We start from the raw sequence: 20549 nt of genomic DNA, 5'->3' as shown, positions 1-20549 counted from the left end.
GCGGCGGAGCCTGCGCGCTGTGCCCCAGCGCTCCGCCCGCCCTCCCGCCGGGGCCCGGCCGCGGCCTGGCCCGGCAGGATGCTGAACGTGACGCCGCCGGCCTTCCCCGCGCCCGGCTCCCAGCAGCGAGCGGCAGCGGGTGCCCGCAGCAAGGTAGGGGCGGCTCTGCCGCTGACTGTCGCTTGGGGGATCGTGAAGGACACCCGCGTTTTCCCCCGCTGCGCCGGCTGCCTGGCCTGGCCCCGCCTGGCCGAGCTGCGGTGGTTAGGGTCGGTTCCCGGTCGGTTCCCGCTGGGGCTGGGCTGCCGCAGGCCGCTCCCCTCCAGCGGTCTCATACTCCAGCGGCCGCCGAGGAGCCGCGGCAAGGTCTCGGGCGAGGGGCCGGCTCGGCTGCGTCGCTGGAAAGCGCTTGGTACTTCTCGTTTGAGAGGGCGGCGGTGATAATGCTTCCGGTACTGCCTGCCCAGGCTGTGCCTCCTGTGCAGAGATGAAGACTTTCACCTTGGAATTATTGCGTGCAGCTTATGCTTTATGTGTTGGATCTTCTTCTTTGGAGAGGTTTTGAGAACACTTGTCTGCAGACCTCGCTTAGACAGCAGACATGGACTAAAGTAGCATTAAAAGATGTGGGTTTATCTATGTACGCTTTAGGTTTTTTGCTTCTCTTTTTCCTGTGGTTTTGTACGACCGCAGTTCTTTAACCCCGTTTCCTGCTGTTAAAGTTTGGATCAAAAGGGTTCTCAGACTGTGCTGCTGTTGAAAAGGAAGGTGTTAGACCCCCTGAAGATCTTGCTTTGCCTTTCAGGGCAGGCCATGGAAATACTTCTCTGGAAAGCTACCAGACTTCTGTCCCAGCTTTCTCTGGGTGAGGCTTCCAGTTGCTGTAGGGCTTGTGGAAAGTCTTTATGAATGCTGTGAAGGCAAACCTTGTTTTACCTGACCATAATTTTTAAATCTCTTTTCTTTATTGCTCCTGGGTTTCTAGACTGCATCTTAAATGATTTACCACCACAGGCAGACTTCATATCTTCAGTTTGCTTTGGGAAGAGTCATCTGAATGTTTGTTGATATTCAGTAATTTCTATGTCTGTGTTACTACCCACAATGCTTCCTTAAGCACCCTTACTATTGAGTAGGGCTCCCAAATATCAGTGAATAATATGAGTTGGGTTATTTCTTTTTTCTTTTGTCTGAGCTCTCCTATGGAGCTTAGAAAAGTGTATTGAATGGCTTTTTCTTCCTTTAGAGTTTGAAGTTGTTTGTACATTTGTTATTTTTCAGGTACCTTTAAAACCAGGAAGGAGTCTTATGGATTGGATTCGGCTAACTAAAAGTGGGAAGGACTTGACTGGTTTGAAAGGGAGGCTGATTGAAGTGACTGAAGATGAGCTCTCTAAACACAACAAAAAGGAGGACTGCTGGATATGTATAAGAGGTCAGTCGCTGTGATGTTACTTCTGTGTTTTTTACCTGGCTTCTCTTTTCTGTACTTAAGGAAGAAGCAACAAAACCCAAACGACAACAACAAAAGCCACATGCCAAAAGAAAACTATGCACGTCCTGTGCTTAGGCCAGGTGTAATCGTGACATAATTGGGCATAACTTCAAGTAAGAGATTTTGTGTTACAAAGATTTTCTTTGCTTTCAAGCCTTTCTAAAGAAGTCTTTTAAATGGGAGTGTTTTATACCTATTGTATAGATGCCTGTGAAAATAATAAACCACAAGATTTTAGGTAATGTACCGAATAAAAAGGGCTTAGCAAGAAAATAGGAGTCTGAAAATGCTGACATGTACGCTCCTCAGTCTTGGGCAGTTTATTATTTTGAGCAGTTGACTATTTTTAGGGATTGCTTTAGAGCATCCATAGGCATATAAATATTAAAAATACTACTTAAGTGTGTAGAATGGTCTTTAGGAAATAATACTTAGTAATGCAAATGACTGTTGCCGCACAGAGCAACTGTACTCTCTGTCTACAATAACAAATACCTGTAGTAACTATGCAATTCTATTTCTGTTATTATTTTAATGACATTTCAGCTCAGAAGTTGAATCATACGTTACACATTTAGCAATGGTCTGGAGCAATAGCTGTGGCTAGAAGAGTATTTTCAGAGTTGCAAATGAAGTTCCTAGTGGTCCTACAGAAAGGAGTAAAATGTTTGCTCTGCAATTTAATCATTTAGAGGCTAAAATACATAAATATCACCTTAAGTTTGTTAGGAGATAACACTAATCTCTTTGAAGATAGATTAAGAAGATCAGAGTAGCTAATGGGGCATTTCTATAGAAAAGTGGTTCTGTTAGTGATAACATTGATCTGGTAAGGAACAGTATTGATATTTGATAAAATGTCATGTCTGAACTTCAACAAAGAAAGTTAAGAATTTCCATGTGAGGGTGATTGTATTATTGTTGGCCGTTAAAGGGGATGAGAGTGAAAGTAAAAGTAACATGTTACTCAGTACTGGCCTTTGAGCAAAATACTAGGATTGTTAATTACCTGTGCTGCAGTTGCATGTGCTAGTGAAGAGAGAGGAGAGCTAAAGAAAATCTTGTTTGCTATGGACATCTGTTCATTTTTCTCTCTGAAAAAGGGACATCTACTGCAGACAGAATTACTGCTTAAAAATGCTTCTGTTTTAGTTTTTAACTCATCCTACCTTCACTGTATCTCTGTTTTTTTGCACGAACTCCATCAAGCTGCATTTGTATCTTTCCTTAAATTTTTCCACGTCTGCCTTTTCTTTGTTCTTGGATGACGAGTGAAAAAACCGTCATAACTGAAAATCACGGTGGATTATCTGTAGCCCTCATATGTGGAGAGGTAGTAAAACAATATAATTATGGAAAAGCTAAATGAGGTCTCTGCATTGGCAGTTAGACTGTGTCTCTATATGAAAGAGCAGAAACTCATGAGAGCAATGTGAAATAAAAGAACAACAGGAGATAACTTTGTTCAAAACCCCAGTGTGATCAAAGAAAGCTGTCATATAGGCCACAAATTTGCGTATAAACGGGGGGTTCAGGAGAGTTTAAAAAAGCATGAAGGGTATATAAATGATAGTTCTTCTGCTCCAGCAAGTTTGATGGTAAATTTGAGTAATATTCAGGAGGCCATGACTATGCAGATACTTTATTGTGTGCAGTAATTACAGCTGCACACAAGATGGCACAGTGAATACAGCCATCAGAAGAGCAGGTCAGTAAAGGGTACTGAGATCCTTCCTTTACTATTGACTGTGTCTTTGTTGTTGACTGGGATGGTTGTTCTTGCCAGCTAGGATTGCCCCAAGTATATCTGCCCCGAGGCTCAGTGCTGAATGCCTTTCTCTCCTTCTGAAGTAATTAATGTGCACTTCCTAATGTCTTGAAAGCTTTTTCTGAAAGTACTGCCACAGTTGTACTTCTGGTAGCTTCCTGTTTTGATAATGTTAAATATCTTCAAATTTTCGGCTAGGTGGGGATGCAATAATCATGTTAACAGCAATATGTCTCTGGTTAAATCTGTGTATAGCTGCATTCTTCAGCCTCCAATAACCCAGTTGCCTAGCAATAGTAATTATCTTTCATAATTTCAGACCTGTGAGGAAACATTGTTTTATCTCGTTGCAAGTGTCGAAACACTGCTGAGCCCTTTTACTGGGACAGATTGCTACCAGAGTTGTAAACGTTTAATGAACACAAGCTATGTTAAGTTTCTTATTTTGCTGAATTGAAAGAATGGAAGCTTTGTTGCTGATGGCGACAGTTTTTCCTTGTGTGAGACACGTTGTTCCTGTATGCATTTCATTCCATGATGCTGTTGGGTGGTAGGGAAATAACTACGGCAACACTTCAGGGATAACTTAATTGGAAAAGAAACTAAAAACAATTCTGTGCACTAGCTGGTTCAATTTTGTCTCTTTTTAAACCTGCCCGTGGTACTTTTACCCTCTATCTAGGATACGTCATGTTCAATTTCTAGGTTGAAGTCTTAAACTAGAGCAAGTGGTACAGCACTGTAGGATTGGCATCTCCATGTGATAAGATAGCTCTTGTGCTCTATACAATTGTGTCACTTATGTTTCTGTTTTTGTGAAGTCATACTGTTTGTTCTAATTATGCTGTCTGTCTACTAGTACATTCTTTAATTTGTGCTAACCTTTCCATTGTTTTTGGAGACAGGAGTGGTTGTAGAAATGCTGCTCATATGCTTTTAAATTATATTTTCTTCAGGATTTGTATATAATGTCACACCATACATGGAATATCATCCAGGTGGTGAGGATGAACTAATGAAAGCAGCAGGAACTGATGGTACAGATCTCTTTGATCAGGTGAGAACAACTGGCAGCAAACGACACTTGCTCACCATACTTTGAAAAATGCATGTTTTGTGATTATTTCTAGGACATTTCAGTGGAAACCTTTTCAGTCCTAAGGAAAGGCAGTGGGTCACTGCTCAGAATGACACTTTTATGTGCTGAAAGAGACATGTAGTTTAAAATTTGTATCAAAAGACCATAATAAACATCATGGTCATTTTATGTTGTTAGAATTATGCTTCAATTAGAGTTCTTTTTTAGCAGAAATAGCAATAAAGCTAGCAACAATTTGAGATACCACCTTCTTAATAAATTGCTGCAATGACTAATTAGTGTTGTTGGAGAGACCTATTTTTCCAAGAGCTTTCACTTTTTGCAAAATGCTTGTAGAATTCCTTGTCTATTTACTTGGCAGCTGCGTTATCAGAAAAAATGCTAGAGGTTCTATTTACTGGTGAACAAGTCACAAGATGAGAGTTGGTCTCTTATTTGTGTACTGTTTCTTTAAATGTTTTGAAAAGACTCAGAAAATAAAGGTTCTGCAGCATGGGTGGGCTTTCTGCAAGGAATCACTTGCAAACTTGTTGCTGTAAAATGTGATTCACTGAGTTGGTATTTTTTAGAAACAGACATTCTTTGACATTTCCATTACTCACTAGGTTTAGCTGAGAAACTGGGAAAGAGCAGAAAAGAAATCTCCTCTGTTTCTGTTACCTCTTTATATTTTGTGCATCAGAGTATGTTATGCCTGTATTTGAAAAATGTTTTTAATGAGGTAAATAAAGATGAATAATGTTTTATCTTTGTTGAGTTTATCCTTGATTAATCCTTTCACAAATGAAGTGTTGGATTTGGGCATAATTCTTTGTTTTCAAGAAATTTGTAGTATCAAGCTGTGGCTTGGAATTATATGGCTGGGTCGTTACATGATGTCCTTGAAAACAGGAGTCTTGACATCAAGAATATGTGGGGAAGCCCTTGTAGTTGTTCAGATATGTGCTTGCTACCATTTTTTTTTTTTTTAGGGTTTTTTGTCATGGGACTGAAAGCGGGTTTAGATCCTGAAACTATGCTTTTTCACTTTTATTGTTTCTGGCTTATGACTTTCCTGTTACCTGAGGCATTTGTTTTCCCTTCTGCTTTCTGTGTCTGTCAGATACTGGTCTTTTTTTGAGAGTTTGGTAGGTTGCTAGTGTTCCCCAAATTTCTGGAAAAATTAACTGTCATTCATAATTCTTCATTTCTTTCTGTTATCTGTATATGAGGAAACTACAATTTGTTGATGGGATTCTTTATCTCGTCTCCTCAGCTAGTCCAGATTAAAGTTCTTATTTTTAAATCTAGATACCATTCAAATTTGTCATGCAACACTTTGTTTCCTTTTCTCTTCTTGTGATGTTATCCTGGATGCCCTATCAGAATTCGCTTTTCTGCCATCCATTTCCTCTACAAGTTCTCCAGTTCTGGTCTGTAAAGCTACTGCTTTTTCTTCACTTTATTTTACTTTTTAAAATAGGGAATTTCCAAATGATTCAGTGATAGTAAGACAGAAGCAAACAGAAATACACCAGCTTGGTAGGAGGTGTTTGTTTGGCTTAACTGTTATTCTTTATGTTTGTTTCCTTAATCCCTTTTCCCTTCACTTGTCTAAACAAGACTAATAAACGTTGTGGTAATGACAAGGTCTTTGTTCTGTTAGTTGTGTAGCATGCATCATAAAAATGCTCTTCTGAAATATATTCTGTAGCTCAAGGTTATGATGTTCAGATATTGAAAAGCATAAATGAGTAAATTAACCTATTGCTACTTTGTTCATAATCCTATTTTTTCATTTAATTCCATGATACCTGTAATAGAAGAACAAATAAGTACTGAATGATGTAATAGTGACTTCTAATTTGTTTAAGAAATAATCTGCTAAATGAATTCTATTAGTCAATGTACAAAAATGAACTTTTTTATTTCAGTGCATAGAAAAACATAGTAAGAATTCCAAATTTTATGAAAAAATATTTTGTTAATGTAGGTTCATCGTTGGGTCAATTATGAATCAATGCTGAAGGAATGTCTTGTTGGGAGAATGGCTGTCAAGCCTATTGGTGCTCCAAAAGGTGAGGGTTTTTTAAGAATGAAATATTGTCTATTATACTTTATTCCAAAGTTATCTGGAAATTGTGAGAAATCCTAAATCACCTCATATTTATGAGGAGAGTCTCTATTCTTGCATAGAGTTGAAGGCTTTTGCATATATTAATTTTTTTTACAGCAGATACCTGAAGATGAAATTGTTGTATAGTTGAAGACTTTTATAAGTAGTGTACTGCTACATTTTTTCTTTTGTTTTTAGTCATTAGAAAACAGCTATGTGTGTTATATGTCTGTGTGGGTAGAAAAGACCTTTTCCTGCCCTGCTCTCCTCCAAGATGCCTCTTTGTTCTTCTTATCCCAGAGGGCAAACTGTCATAAGCAGTTCTCATCATGAAATAAAAGTCAGTATTTTCAATCTGGTGATTCTAGCACCTTACATACGTCTGGCAAGTTACATACATATTGAGATATTTGAATACACTTTATGGGCAGTTATTCTTTCCAGAACACTTTATTGGGTCCTTTCATTTGAATTTACCTTGAGAAAATTTTGCTGATGCAACAGACTCCTCTGAGCCAGGAGAGTAAGAAATGTAGTATAGTCTTAGAATGTGGGTGATGGTTTCCAGAAACTTTAATCTTCAGTCTGTCTTTCAGTTTGTAGACCACAGCCAAAATTTCCTATGCCTGGGAAGCAGACACTGTTACTCAGTATTGACCCTTAGCAAAACTGCAGTGAAAACATGAAAGGATTAATGATTACAACTATTTTTTTCCAATTCTGTGGCATCCTTTAGTTCACAATTTCAGCCATTCTGTAGCTCTTCAACTCCTAAAAAGGTGCTCTGCATGCTTGCTTAATGCTTAGATAACATCATCTTAACAGTTACGTTGAGTTTGGTCTGTGCGTGGAGTAGTATTTTACATCTCCATGATGCTAGGTAGCTAATTCCAGGATGGAACTTTTAAGGTACATGCTGCAAAGTATGGAGAAACCTCAGCAGCATGACCACCTCACTAAGTTGAGGCATTACAGAGACATTAGTGCTACTTTGTCAGGTAGAAATTTAATTAGTTAGAAATTTAATAGTAAACATGAATTTTGTTGATTTTTATTAACCTAACCTTTCTGCAACTGGAAGGAATTCTTGTGACAGCCAGTCAGTAAAGCATAAAGATATCTTTGCCCCTGCTGTCTCTGGCAGTCCCTTCTCTGCTGTTCACTTTTTCTGCTTTGTTTTGTAATTATTTTGCTATCCATTTTGCTGCAGTAAAATTTACAGAATAAAGGTTGTCAACTATATAAAACCAATTCTGTTGCCTGTGTCACTTTTAGCCATTTCAGATTTGAAAAAAAGTAATTTTGTTAATAAAGAATCAAGCTGATTACAGAACTACAGAGTCATTTAGGTCGGAGAAGACCTCCAAGATTGAGTCCATCCTTTGAAGAGCCACCACCTTGTCAACTAGACCATAGATTAAGTGCCATGTCCAGTCATCTCTTGAACGGTTCTGGGGATGGTGACTCTACCACCTCCCTGGGCAGGCTAATATAATACTTGACAGCCCTTTCAGGGAAGTTCTTCCTGATCTCCAACCAGAACCTCCCCTGGCACAGCCAAGAGGCCAACCCCCACCTGGCTATAGCCTCCTTTCAGGAGTTGTAGAGAGCAGTAAGGTCCCCCCTCAGCTTCCTCTTCTCCAGGCTAAACAACCCCAGCTCTCTCAGCCACTCCTCATAGGATTTACACTCTAGAGCCTTCACCAGCTTTCTGGCCCTTCTCTGGAACACTCCAGCACTGGACTTGCTGAAATCCTTCACTGTAAAATTCTCAACGTTTACTCTGATTCCTCAAAGGTTGTGTATCCTCCTCTTTTGAATTATCAAAAAGTGATTTACTTACTTCCCTATTAACCAGCAGTAATTCTAGTCTTTTATCCTTCCAGAAAACCATATTCTGTGAAGTTTGCATTTCAAAATAGAAGAATAAATTACTAACTTAAGGTGCATGTTTTTGAACAGAGGATTAAATGGCCCCTTAAGTGTAGAGGGAAGACAAGACTTGAAATTATGGATTACATTGCTTTCTTTTTGTGACAGAGAGTGAGTATTAAGTAGTAGGAGAAACATTGGTACTTGCTGTTCGGTGCAATCTCAATACAGAGCAAGGATGGCAGATTTTTTTTGTTGGGGCATTGCTGGAAGATTTGTGGTTGTTTAGCTTAGGGTTTTTTTCCTGTATTCTGGTGATTTTTTGGGAGATAGTACAATGGTTTGCTTACTGAACTGCTTAAGGAAGCTGAAGTTTGTCCTTACACACTCTAGATTATTTTTTTTTAAGAAAGAAGAGTCTTTTGAAAATGCTGGTGATACTTAATGTTTTGTCAACTTGTATTTTGGGAATACTGCTTCATGCTTTGGTAGTGACTAATAGGAAATTCTGAAGTGTCCCTTCTGTAGTGTTACGGTGGGTCTTTGCACTGAAACATGTAGTGTTTGTACTTGCTGAGAAGGCCAGTGCAGTACCAGGTATGTAATATATGATTTCAGAATCTCCCTCATCAAACCTGTACAGCATTAAACTGCTTGCTGTCCCTTCAGGGAGCTCAGCTGTAAACATTATCACAGTTGTCTGAAATACTTTAATACTGCTGATGTTTCCACGGACATGTTAGTGTATGTCCCTATGCTACTTCAGTGGTTGCTTGGGAGTCAGAATGCATGTTGTATTATTGTTAATTCAGCTAGATTAGACTGAGAGCTCAGATGTCATCCAAGGAAGAGAGGTCGGGCTCTGCCTTTGATGTGTCTTGTGTGGTCCTTAAAATTGCAGTGCTGATTTCTGTGCAGTGTGTTAAAATGTGGTGAAACGAGAGCAGACTTCTAAATACAAAAAATTACCTCTGATTAGAAAGAAGTTTCTGTGAGCAACTTGCCCATCCTGGCAGAAACCATAAAGTGGTGTATAGCAGAATATTCAGACAACTGTTGTCTTAACCAAAAATATGTGGAGTATTTTCTTTTTACCATACAATGGCACAGTATGAAAGCCTCTGATGAAGGTTGTTCTTGAAGAGCTCTCGAGTAACTTTGGAATATTGTGTGGTTGGTGCTTTGCTCTAGGAGCCTTCCTTAACGTCTCTCTAGCATTTTTCCTCTAACCCTGGGTGGTGTGATGCAGGACACTGGGAAGGATATGGAAGAACAGGGAAGAAACATTTCTGTTTTGGCTTTCATAAAAGGGAGGAGAAAGAAGAGATTTGTTTCTCCCACCCGAACTTGGCTCCCATAAGAGAGAATATAAATTGGGCCTTTCATATTGGGACACTCAGAGATGTGCAATGTAGAGAAGGGCAGAAAGGGGCCAAGGTATAACCAGAGGACTAGTTTCTCCACAGATTTACTGTGAACAGAAGGACATGTGGCTGAGAGGTGCAGTGCCTTTCCCATCGAGTTGAGCACCTTATAAATGAATTGACACTGTGTAATTCACTTGCTTGGTCTTTCTTTTTTTATTTTTGTTCTGCTAGAGTTGGTTGGTTTGGAATAGTTGTAGAGTACTGTAGAATAAATGCAAAACTCAGATAATAACTTGAAAATAAAATCGTTTGGTGGAGGGAGCTTATAGAAATATTTTCTTTTTCCTGTGTTCCTGCCAAGGATTGGGTTTAGATTTCTAAGGATTGGGTTGGTCAGATTTGCAGTCCACTATGTGATGTGATGTCGTGAGACAAGTGCCATTGGAATTCTTACCAGATTCAGTGAGCTTCTTAGCTATGAAGTTTATAATTGCACAAGATAATCTGTGATTTTTTTTTTTTAAGTGTCAGAGTTCTTGCATTTCCTATTCTTTAGTAATGTACCTACTTGTAATGTACCAATTTTTAATTAGACATAATCTTTTGGAATGGTAAACAGTGCTGCATTTATTTATTGCTTCTTGATGTCTGAAACATCCTGGTCATTCCGTTAAGCCTTTTGGAAGGTTTATTGGGAGATCCTTACTTTGCCTAATTTAGCATGATGTGGGCAAATACTGTAACTTCTTAACTGTTGTCCTTGTTGTTTTTTCTTAATGCTTGCAGAGATTTCTGCTGCTGTGTCTGAAGACAAGAAACAGCTTAATGGTAAGTTTTCACCTGGAGTGAAGTGGGGAGTCGATCTGAAACTTATGTGAATATCACTGAATGAGCAGTATTTACCCAAACTTCTCTCTCTTTGCATTCAAATCCAGTGCTGAGGCAGTAGTGATCTGTAAGAAATTTCAGAAGGCAAAACCCTAACCAAGTATTGTGAATTCTGTGTTTGAAAGAATTGTAAGACTGCAGTAGAGTAGTATAGATGTGGGAGGTGTGGGATGGACTAAGAAGGTCAGCTTGTCTGTGAAATGCCTGGAAGATTTTCTGCCCAACTCTTTTCTATCCAGTCAGGTCTTACACTTGTTTGGCTGGATCTTTTTTTTTTTTTTTTTTTTTTTTTTTTCAAAGTGAAAATTTTTTATTTTCTTCTAAGCTTCATGAAGTTTTTGTCAGCCCATTTCTTCAGTCTCTCTGCATCCCTTAATAACCTTAACCTTTAACGTTTTGCCTGTTTGCATGATTTGTTATTGCTCTGACTGGAAGAGTGTGTGCCCTATATTTTTGCTAGTGACTGTGTGAAACAGTATGAGCATTGCCTTTTCCCCTGCGAGTGCCAACTGTAGCTAGCCTCCAGTTGAACTTTGTGTGCTGATCACACCTTTTGTGACTGGCAGTTCTACTCATTTTCTCTCGGTGTTGCAATCCACCTGTCAAACCCAGCTCTTTCCAATGTGGCTGTGAGGATAATGTAAGAATATTTATCGCTAGCCTTGCTGTCCCGTGGGATTGTGCAAAGCAGTCCCGTGACACGCAGGGTTGTAATTCTGCTGTTCATGTGGTCACCTTAAACTCTTCATTTCATGTCTGCCATCAGCCTTTGGCTTCACCCCCAGCTTTTCTTGATTTATGATCACCATGACTACTAGAGCACTTTGCTTAATTGGTTCACTGATCACCTGAATCATTGTCTTTTTATTGCAGCATGAATCATTGTTTTCATGTAGCCTCTTACAGTATTTCAAAATAATTCGTAAATCACTTGGTTTGCCAGAATGTTCTATTTTATTGTGGCTGTTCATATATTTCTCTTGACTTGCAAAAGCAAATAGAAGTGTGTATGACCATGGATTCCTGTTATCTGTGGAGGCCAAGTAAATCATGATGTGTGTCCTCAAGAAAGGCTTAGCTTTTGAGAAGGCTTTTATTAGGTGATTGGTTTTCTTTTGCAATGATCTGACTGCTCTGCCATTTAGCTTCCTTGGCAGCTGCAGATGGTGTGTACTTAGGAGTAATTAAGGATCAAAGAATAAGTAATTCGACTGAATTTTAATTGCTTTGGATTAATTCCCTGATCTGGGTGATCAAATAGTTTTGACAGATTGGATTAGACCAGGGTGGTTCTCTTTGTTTTCATCTACTTCCCACGTCGTGGAGCCACTCAGTTATGGTGTTTAAGCTTGTAGTCATACTACAAAACTTACTGGCATTTAGAAGATAATAATCTGGGTAACTGAGAATTCATGTGCTAATTATTTTATGCCTAGCCATTTCAGGTTTGCAAGGCTTAACTTTGAATGGGCTTGAAACCAGCACTTACCAGCTGTTCAGTCTGCAACTTCCTCCATCATCATTCTGTTTAGCTTCTCGGTGTTAAAATTGATGCAGGATTGCAGTTGTTTATCTGTCTCTGTGCTTGAGATTTTGCCAAATACGTTCAGTTTCTTTTATGCCAGAGGTTAGTACAATTGACATTTTGAAAGACTGACCAACTGTTGCTTCCCAGCAAAGGCTGTTTCAGACTGTTTCATGTAGTTAAATATTTAAAGTGAGTATCTGAATTCTGTGGAAATTCCTAGCAAAGTGCTGTGTAGAAAGCTTAGGGCTGATACCTTTGCTTACATGCTGACATGAAATTTTACTTGTGAATTAGGTTAGATCAGACATCTCAAATTGAATTTATTCATCTGAATTGTAGAAACAAATAGTTCTGTTAAAGGAAAGTCGTTCAGAAAATGTTTTTGTCTTTTTGTGCCTCACTATCACAAAATGTTAAAACACAAGCTAATAACAGATGAAACTGAGAACAACATAGGTACTGTGGTGTATGGAACTCTTAAGTTCTGAAGTAGAGCTCCATGTTCTAGGACCCTGCTCTCCAGGGAAGAATGCTGAATAAAAAATAAATACAAAAAGTACATAGTCTGGCTACCTGTGGAAATAAGGTCACTAAATAGTGTTGGCAGACACTTAGAACATTCAATTAAAAAAAACAAAACCACAAACCCCAAACATACCTGAGTATTATTTATATTAAGCAAGCATCCCAGAAAATATTTTAATGACTCTCTGCTCTTTCCAGGTGTGCTTCCTGAGAAGAAAGTACTGGCTTCTTCTGCTAAAGATTTAGGTCCGAGGTAAGCCTTTGTCTGTTATTATCTGTTGAACATTCTATTTAAGAATTCTGTGCAATTCTTAGTAAATGCAGGCAACTGCTTCCATGGTTAGGTCTTGAAGTTTCAGTTAAATGAGTATTTGTCATTACTATCCTTGTGTAAGTAGAAAATGTGAGATTCAGGTTTAAAGAACTTGCCAAAGGTTATATGGGCAGATGATGGTTCTTTGCTTGTTCTGTTGATTCCTAACACTTGTGCTGTCTTGCATTGTATACAAATGTATGGCTTATGTTTGCAGGCTCCTCAGCTTTGCTTCTTGAGAAAACTCATGGAAAGTGATTCCAACTGGACTGACTACTTTCTTGACTTAAACTAATTTGTCCATAAACATCTGAATTGCCATTCAGTTGCCATTCAAAAAGTGCTTCATTTCAGGCTGGAATATATTAACATGTGATAGCTGCATTCAAGTTTCTACAACATGTAAAGCAAAGCAGGCCCTAAAAGCTCACTGTGATATGCCTGCTGTTGTCACTGAGGTGTCATTTTATTCCATGATGCCTTTGGTCTTCAAGGTGCAGTTTCTCACTTGGCATCAAAATCCCTTGTGAGTGTGTGATCTCTGGGCTAGTTACATGCAGTCATAAAATATTGTGGCTTGTAAACAACTGGAATGAAGTGCTGAAGTGCTCTACAAACCTTGCTGCCTTTCTTCCCATGTGTGTCAGGCATATTCTGGCATGTGACTGGAAGGTGTGCAGCCTAAAATGTGTTGGCTGTCAGGAGGGTTTGCTCCTCCCTCTCCTCCCTCTCTGGCCTGTTTTTCTGGTCCAGGAGTCTAAACAGTAGATGGAAGTTACTTCCTGGCAAGTGTAAGGCCATACAAATAATTAGCATTTGAAGGCTTTCTTTTTTTCTACCTTACCCTGGATTTATTACAAGGTTTGGACTTGGGAACATAGGAATGAATGCAAAAACTTATCTGTGGAGATGAAGGGAACTGTGGTTCTGTGGTATGTGCACCAAATCTTTAACTCTTGGATGTCATGCTGCCTATTTAGTGCTTTTGTCTGGACTCAAGATTTTTATCATCTCGTAAGCAAGGTTCATATACTACAAAGAGAATGCATGTGCTTTTTAAGTAAAACTAATGCCATACAATTTTAACTACAATGTACTGACTATCAGGATGCATAATTAGATAGTTATTTTAGTAGTTTTTTCAAAATTACTGACTTTGGACTTAGTCTTCAAAAGTAGTAAGTAATATGTTTGGCTTGTAAATTCGTTAAAGAAGCTCTGCTGGAAGGCTTGGGGTTAAATATGTTTTTATATGCCCAAAGAAAGTCTATATTTTTTTCTTTATTGTGTTTTTTGTTTTACAGTTATGACTGGTTCCAAACAGATAGTTTGGTCACAATTGTCATATATACTAAGCAGAAGGTAAGTATATTTTGTGAAGGAAGAATTACAAGATCCAGTTGTGATCTAGCTTGAATTCTGGGAGAATTTTACAAAAACTGTTGGTTTTTTTTTCCCCTTGACTATGAAAGGATATGAATGCAGAGTTGGTGATAGTTGACTGTCAAGACAAACGATTAAGGGGAGAGATCATCATCGATGACCACTCATATCTTGTAGAAGTTGGTAGGTACTGTAATTTTGCAGTTGAAAATACTGAATTTTCGTTCTATTTTATTAAAACCCACTTATCAGACCATAAGCATTTTACATGTACCAATTAATATTTTATTTCTCTTTCATCAGAGATTGTTAAAGCACCTTGATGTAAAGTAATTGCGTTGTTTATCAACTCACATCTTCATTTGTTTAGTATGTACTAAACTTCTTACATGCGGACTAAAGTGCAGGAAGAAATTGATTTTAAACTTGTGTAAAATTTTTCTTCAAGTGTGTTTTTTACGATTATTAAAATGCCCTCATTCCCAAGGGCTGGCACAATAATTTACATAAATGCAGATCGGTGGCTTTACATGAGCCATTGTTAAAAGTAATGGGAAAAATAATGCCTTTGTGCATGAGGCTTGTAGAAGTCATGAGTCAAATTTCAAGGCCAGGTAAACATGCATAGCTTTTTATGGTTATTAGTTCACTCAGTATTCCTAGACTATACTTTATGTATATAGGATGGCTGGAATAGAATTTTGTTATTGCTTAACACAGAGTTTGTTTGTATTTATTTCAGACTTGGATCATGCAGTTTCAGAAGATGTGGCTGGTAATTTCTGTCTCTTGCAGCACTTGTGTATCTCTTCTAGGATAGTCCAGTCAGGAGCTGAACTTCCATGATCCTTGTGGGTCCCTTCCAACTCACAATATTCTATGATTCTGATGTCAGAATGTGGAATTTCAGTTTATTTTTCTGACTCATCAGAGTCAAACTTTACAGTTTTACTTGCCACCAGGTCCTGACACAGTCAATCAAACCAAGCCATAACATTAAATATTTTTTCTTCAATTGTGCCATTTGGGCCTGTGAAAGTAATAAGTTGATAGTGCTCTGATCCCTCTTAGTATGACTAAATGTTAAAAGCTAGAAGTTAGTTCTGCTGTGTATTTGTAAACTGTTCTTTGCTTAGACTGGGATTTTCTTGGATTTAATTGTTAATTCAAATGGCCATAAAAAGAAAGCAGTAAGTAGTGGTAACTACCAATTTCTAGTACATGATGACTCCGGGTTTGTGAGCATTTTTCTTGACCAGATGGTCTGTGAAGCTGTCCTGGTTCCACAATCTGTTTAGCAAATAACATGTATTAATTATGCATATCCAGTTAGTGTTTGTTTTAACTGCACTCTATAACATTATAGAAAGGTAGCTGGAAGTACCTTTAATTTGATATTCTAATTTAAGGAATTAATTACATGCGTCTTGAGAAATGAGTAATTGTTCTGAATTTCATTATACTTGACATGTGAAATATTTTTTTGTACAAAGTGTAACTAAAAGTAATAATATGAAATCTTTTCTCTTTTAGTAAATGTTGCTGAAAAAGTAGGGAAAGTAGAGATTATCTTAAGTAAAAAGGATAACATTCACTGGAAAATGCTGGGACAGCCCCGGGAAGGTCATAATACCTTTGTCAAACGCACAGACAGAGGTAAGCAATTTCATGGCCAGCTACCAGCTGTTTTAGGACTTCTTGGAGCTTGTTAGTAATATTTGGTTTTTTCCAGGATTTTCTTTTTCTGTTGTTGTACCTTCATTTCTTTCACAATTGTTGTCTGATCTTGTTGGAAGCTACTCAGGAATTTTCCTTTAAAGGATTTGACTTAGAGGTGGTTTTTTTGCTTTTCTTTGGTTTCTTGCTTTGTTTTGTTCCACAGTGGAGTTGAAGGTGAACCTAATATTGGAAGGTGAACACTGCCTTAGTGTTGTTGCATCTCATGGTTACCTGTGTGCTTAATGACCTCTCTGTCCATATGAAAACCGCAGTAGACCCTGAGGAGAGAGTGCATGGACATGTGTCAATCACTATGGGAGTAACTGGAGTGAAGGGTTAGAAACCTTCACTTCCAATTGTTACTACAGATACAGTAACATCTGTCAATGCTGTAAGGTTGTTCCAGTACACTGCATCTTTGTAACTTGAGCTCAGATTAAATAAGGGACTTCAAATCATGTGTAGGTATTAAAGCCAGCTCTGAATAAGCTGATGTGTCTGCAAGGAGCAGTAAATGTTATATATGGATTCACTTTGCGCTAACAGAACAGTATGAACTTGATGCAGCACCAAAGAATATTACAGTGATCAGTGTGGGTTTGGGCTTTTGTCAGCTAAACTAAAATTTTCTGCAAAATTACAGTGTGTACTATAACCACACTCCTGATGTTATTACCGTCACCTAGTTTCTCAAAAGCCCTCTTGGTCCTCTGTCTAATAATGCTCAAAAATTGACTGTTGGATTATAGTCTGTGTTATTATGTGTGAAAACAAAGCTGTACGTTTTTATGAGCTAATTAAATGTTGCTCACCATCTTGTACACCTCTTACTGGCCCTCAGTTATGCTACGTGGACCTTTAAAGTTGAGAGATTACTGCGCTACAAAAAGGAAGACTGCATAAAAGCACACCTCTCTGGCTACCTTTAGTTTATGTAGAATGTCATTTTCTTTATAAGAGTTTCAGAAACTGTTGAGTCATCCACTTTAATATTAGATTTTTCAATATAACCTCTGTATCTAAGGGGTTGCAGCCTGATCTAATGTGTTGTCCACTGTCCATTGCTCATTTTCTGCCTCCTTTTCGCTTTTTGCGATTACAGAAAACAGAAAGAGAAGATAATCTGAAAGAATAAGAGATATAGAATATAGTGGCTTTATAGATCCATTACAATGAGGGAGCTGGGGATAGTTAGATGCAATTGACAAAAGACATATTGAGCATTAGTAATCTAGCAAATAAATTGATATCTGTAGCTTTTTAATTCCTATTCCAGAAACTCCTATTCTTCAGTTTTTTAATTTTTAAATCTCTAAATTTAAAATTGAGCACGTAAGAATGTTTATAGAAGAAGAATGCTCAGACCTCCGTGTCTTTCCTTCATTTGAACCTTTGCTTTCAGCTCAGCCATAAAATCTACTTGTTGGAGGCTTCTATCCACCTGGTTTAGTTTCAAGTAGCCATTTTCCTTTTCTGCTTAGAGCTGTGCTCCCTTATTCTAAATTGCAGAATTTTCTTTTTTGTTTTCACTTCTGTGGGAGCAAAATAATGTTATGGGTAAAGAAACTCCTATCTTGTGCAGTGTGAACAAAGAAATAATAATTAATAGCTAAAAAAAAAAATGTAAAAAGCGGTTTTATAGCTTTATATCTGGTATTTCTATGCAGCAGTCAATACACGGTAGCATGGATATGTTGCCCTAAATAGTCTGATTTTTTCACTTGAATATTTGTCTCCTTACTCTCAGCTTTACCTTTTAGTTCTAAGGATTATGAGAGTCTTGTGTGAAGACAGTGTAACTAATAATTTTCACTTCTGAAAATTTGGGAACAGAATAGAAAGTAGCTGTGTTATCTTGGTACACATTTTTTATTTATTTTATTCAACTTTTGTATATTAATATTCTTTTGGTAATTTATGCTTTCTAATAAAAGTAATCATTTTACCTGAAATGATTACACAATTCCACTTTGGTGGCAAGGCTGTGAGTAGTAAGTGCTTATGGGAGCACTGATGTTTAAATTCATTGAGTTTTTCTTGTCTTTGAGTTTTTTAGTATTTCTGTGTGTATTGACCAGTTAAAACACTTCAGTTGTATTCAGAGCACAGGAGGAAGGGCTGAAAACCAGTCAGGATTGATACTTGAAAAGTTTACTTTATTTCTTTATTACTTGTTCATATGACAGCATTCATGAATGAGTTCATAAAGGAGGGATGTGTGTCCACCATATGTGCAGAAACATCTATACTTAAAGGTTATTTAATATTTAGTTTCAAAGCAGATGTTGAAATTCTGCAAAAAAAGTGATAAAGGTCTTCTTCAGGGCCAGTGACATAATCCAGAGATGGTACTGGAAGCCTTTGATAGCTTTGTGATATGAAGAAACAATTAACATAAGCCCCTCTTTCTATTTCCATAGGCTGGGAAAGTCGTACTCCCACATAAATTACCTATGTACTCTCAAATTCCTTCTGAGTTTATACTAAAATTTTGGCCAGTGTATTTTAGTTAATTGGAAGGAATGAACAGAATTGTTGAATTTTGTTGAAGAGGATTAAAAAAAAAAAGTATTGCAATTTCAGTTAACTGCACTGTGTTTTCGGATGGTCAGGAGATTCAGAAGAATATTCAATACTGCTTCTACTCCTTAAGAAGGATTAAGTGCTTAGTTTTCTGGAGAAATAATTATTTATAACCCACAGTATTGCATAGAAAACACAATTCAGTATAATTAGATTGTCAGTGTAGGGGAGTTGGTAACGTTACTTTTAGGTAGCTGTTATGAAACTGGTCATTAAAAGTGTAAACAAAAGCTTATGGTCATAGTGCTGGCATCCTGTAAGTGTATATGCAGTATAAAAAGTCAGATAGAGCTTTCTCATTAAAACAAAAAAGCCAAACCAAACCCCTAAAACCTGACCCTTCCCAGCCAACCAAAGCATCATATGGCACAGTGATAGACTGTAGGTTTTCAAATAGGTATTAAAACATTATTTTCTTGTTAGTGCTTTTTCTGGGAAATGAGATATGAGATATGAGGGGGAACGCACATAAAAGCAGTAGCCAGATGCAATTAAAAAATGACATGCTAGTAGGGATGACCTGGGGGGATGTGTGTATTTTTTCCCATGGAGAATAAAATGCTTCTTCCTTCTGAAAATGATTCTGAACTTTTCCTCAGGTTGCTGTTTTGGAAAGTAACCTAATTATTAAGTTCTGCTCTTTTAAAGACTGTGCAACTATTGGCAGATGTTTAGAGTGTTCAGTAAAGAAACAAGGTGGTGTTGCCTCTGAGGGCTGAAATGGGGTGCAATTTCATTGTTTTGTGCAGTGGTTTTCATCCACATTTAGTGGCAGATCATAGAGGTTTTTTTGTTGGAAGTACCAGAAGGGAGCAGAGTGCTGCTGCAGCATTTACTGTATATCAGCGAGACTTACACTGTGACAGGGTGCTGTGGAACCCAGAAAAGTTTAGAAGGTATTGATTCAGTGGGAATGTTACTTTGGGAGGGGAGAGAGACTGTCTGGGGAGAGCATGGCCGGCCTATTTGGATAATGTGAGCTAGCTTGTGAAATCTAGTAATTAATGGAAGCATTTGAGGGTACTGATGATTTGATGGTCAGCAGTGAGGGTTCATGGTTGTCTTAACTCTTAAGACTGGGCTGGTGCTGGGAGTGGTAGGCAGCCACCTTCCTTCAGCTCTGTGGTCTAATCTCCATTATGTTGGCAGCAATTGTACTTGAAGCTCCATAACCAAGTAACCTGAACAAAATAAGGATTAACTTTCAGCTGGCTGATGGACATGTTTGGGTGACAAATGCTTGCTAGGAATGGGGTGGAATTCCTCTACCTGAGATAGAAGGGTAGTGGAGCAATTTGGCTTTTTCCAAAGCCAACAGGCTAATATTGCCACTGTAGTGTCACTAGGATTATGACTGGTAACTAAGAAATAAGAATTGTGACTAAATTTTTATCAGTGAAGAAAAGCAAAAAACATGATTAAGGAAAAATTCTTAGACTCCCTTTCATGGCAAGGAAGAACACGCAGTACGCAGAAGGATGATACTCTCCAAAAGGTATCATTATCTGTACAGCAGATAATGATAGTAAAAGTGAATTTTGTTAGTAAAACTGAATTTTTATGCCTATGAATTGAAGTGTTGTAGTTCTTGATTCCAGCAAAGGAGGAAGCTGAATTTAGAATGATGTGTAGCCCGTGATTGTATTGGATTTTGTGGCAAGCCTTTGGTAGTGAGGGGCTGCATGGCTGCCTCTCCTAGATCAGGAGCTGCAGTGCTGACTCTTGATGTCTACAAAGCATTTAATCAAACCTAACCTCCTCAATAATGACTTTCTCCACTATGATTTGCTGCTGGACACTGGCATTGTGATCCAAAATTGAGAGAAAAGTAACTTTTGCTTCTGTATAGTAGCAAATCGTAGGTCTTCAGCATCTGACAGTTAACGTGTCTTCGTGGGTTGACACAACCAACTG

General features: G+C 38.1%; 1 protein-coding gene across 2 annotated transcripts in view; it reads left to right on the top strand.

The window, feature by feature from the left end:
• Window positions 1–31: 31 nt before the first annotated feature.
• Window positions 32–20549, top strand: part of LOC104692613 (cytochrome b5 reductase 4) — a 32522-nt gene continuing 12004 nt past the window's right edge. Inside the window, exons 1-10 of one of the 2 annotated variants that reach the window (XM_039569076.1) lie at window positions 32–153; window positions 1282–1435; window positions 4220–4320; window positions 6335–6419; window positions 10483–10524; window positions 12836–12890; window positions 14255–14312; window positions 14423–14516; window positions 15076–15108; window positions 15867–15989. In XM_039569076.1, coding sequence (XP_039425010.1) covers window positions 79–153; window positions 1282–1435; window positions 4220–4320; window positions 6335–6419; window positions 10483–10524; window positions 12836–12890; window positions 14255–14312; window positions 14423–14516; window positions 15076–15108; window positions 15867–15989 — 820 coding nt within the window. In that variant the 5' untranslated portion in view covers window positions 32–78. Of the gene's footprint in view, window positions 154–819; window positions 866–1281; window positions 1436–4219; window positions 4321–6334; window positions 6420–10482; window positions 10525–12835; window positions 12891–14254; window positions 14313–14422; window positions 14517–15075; window positions 15109–15866; window positions 15990–20549 lie in introns of those variants that run through there. The other variant, XM_010404713.4, reaches the window with a different exon arrangement.

Source organism: Corvus cornix, chromosome 3 (assembly GCF_000738735.6).
Source record: "Corvus cornix cornix isolate S_Up_H32 chromosome 3, ASM73873v5, whole genome shotgun sequence".
Lineage (NCBI taxonomy): Eukaryota > Metazoa > Chordata > Aves > Passeriformes > Corvidae > Corvus > Corvus cornix.
Note: the sequence above shows the minus strand (reverse complement) of the source record. Positions and strands in the feature narration are given on the sequence as shown.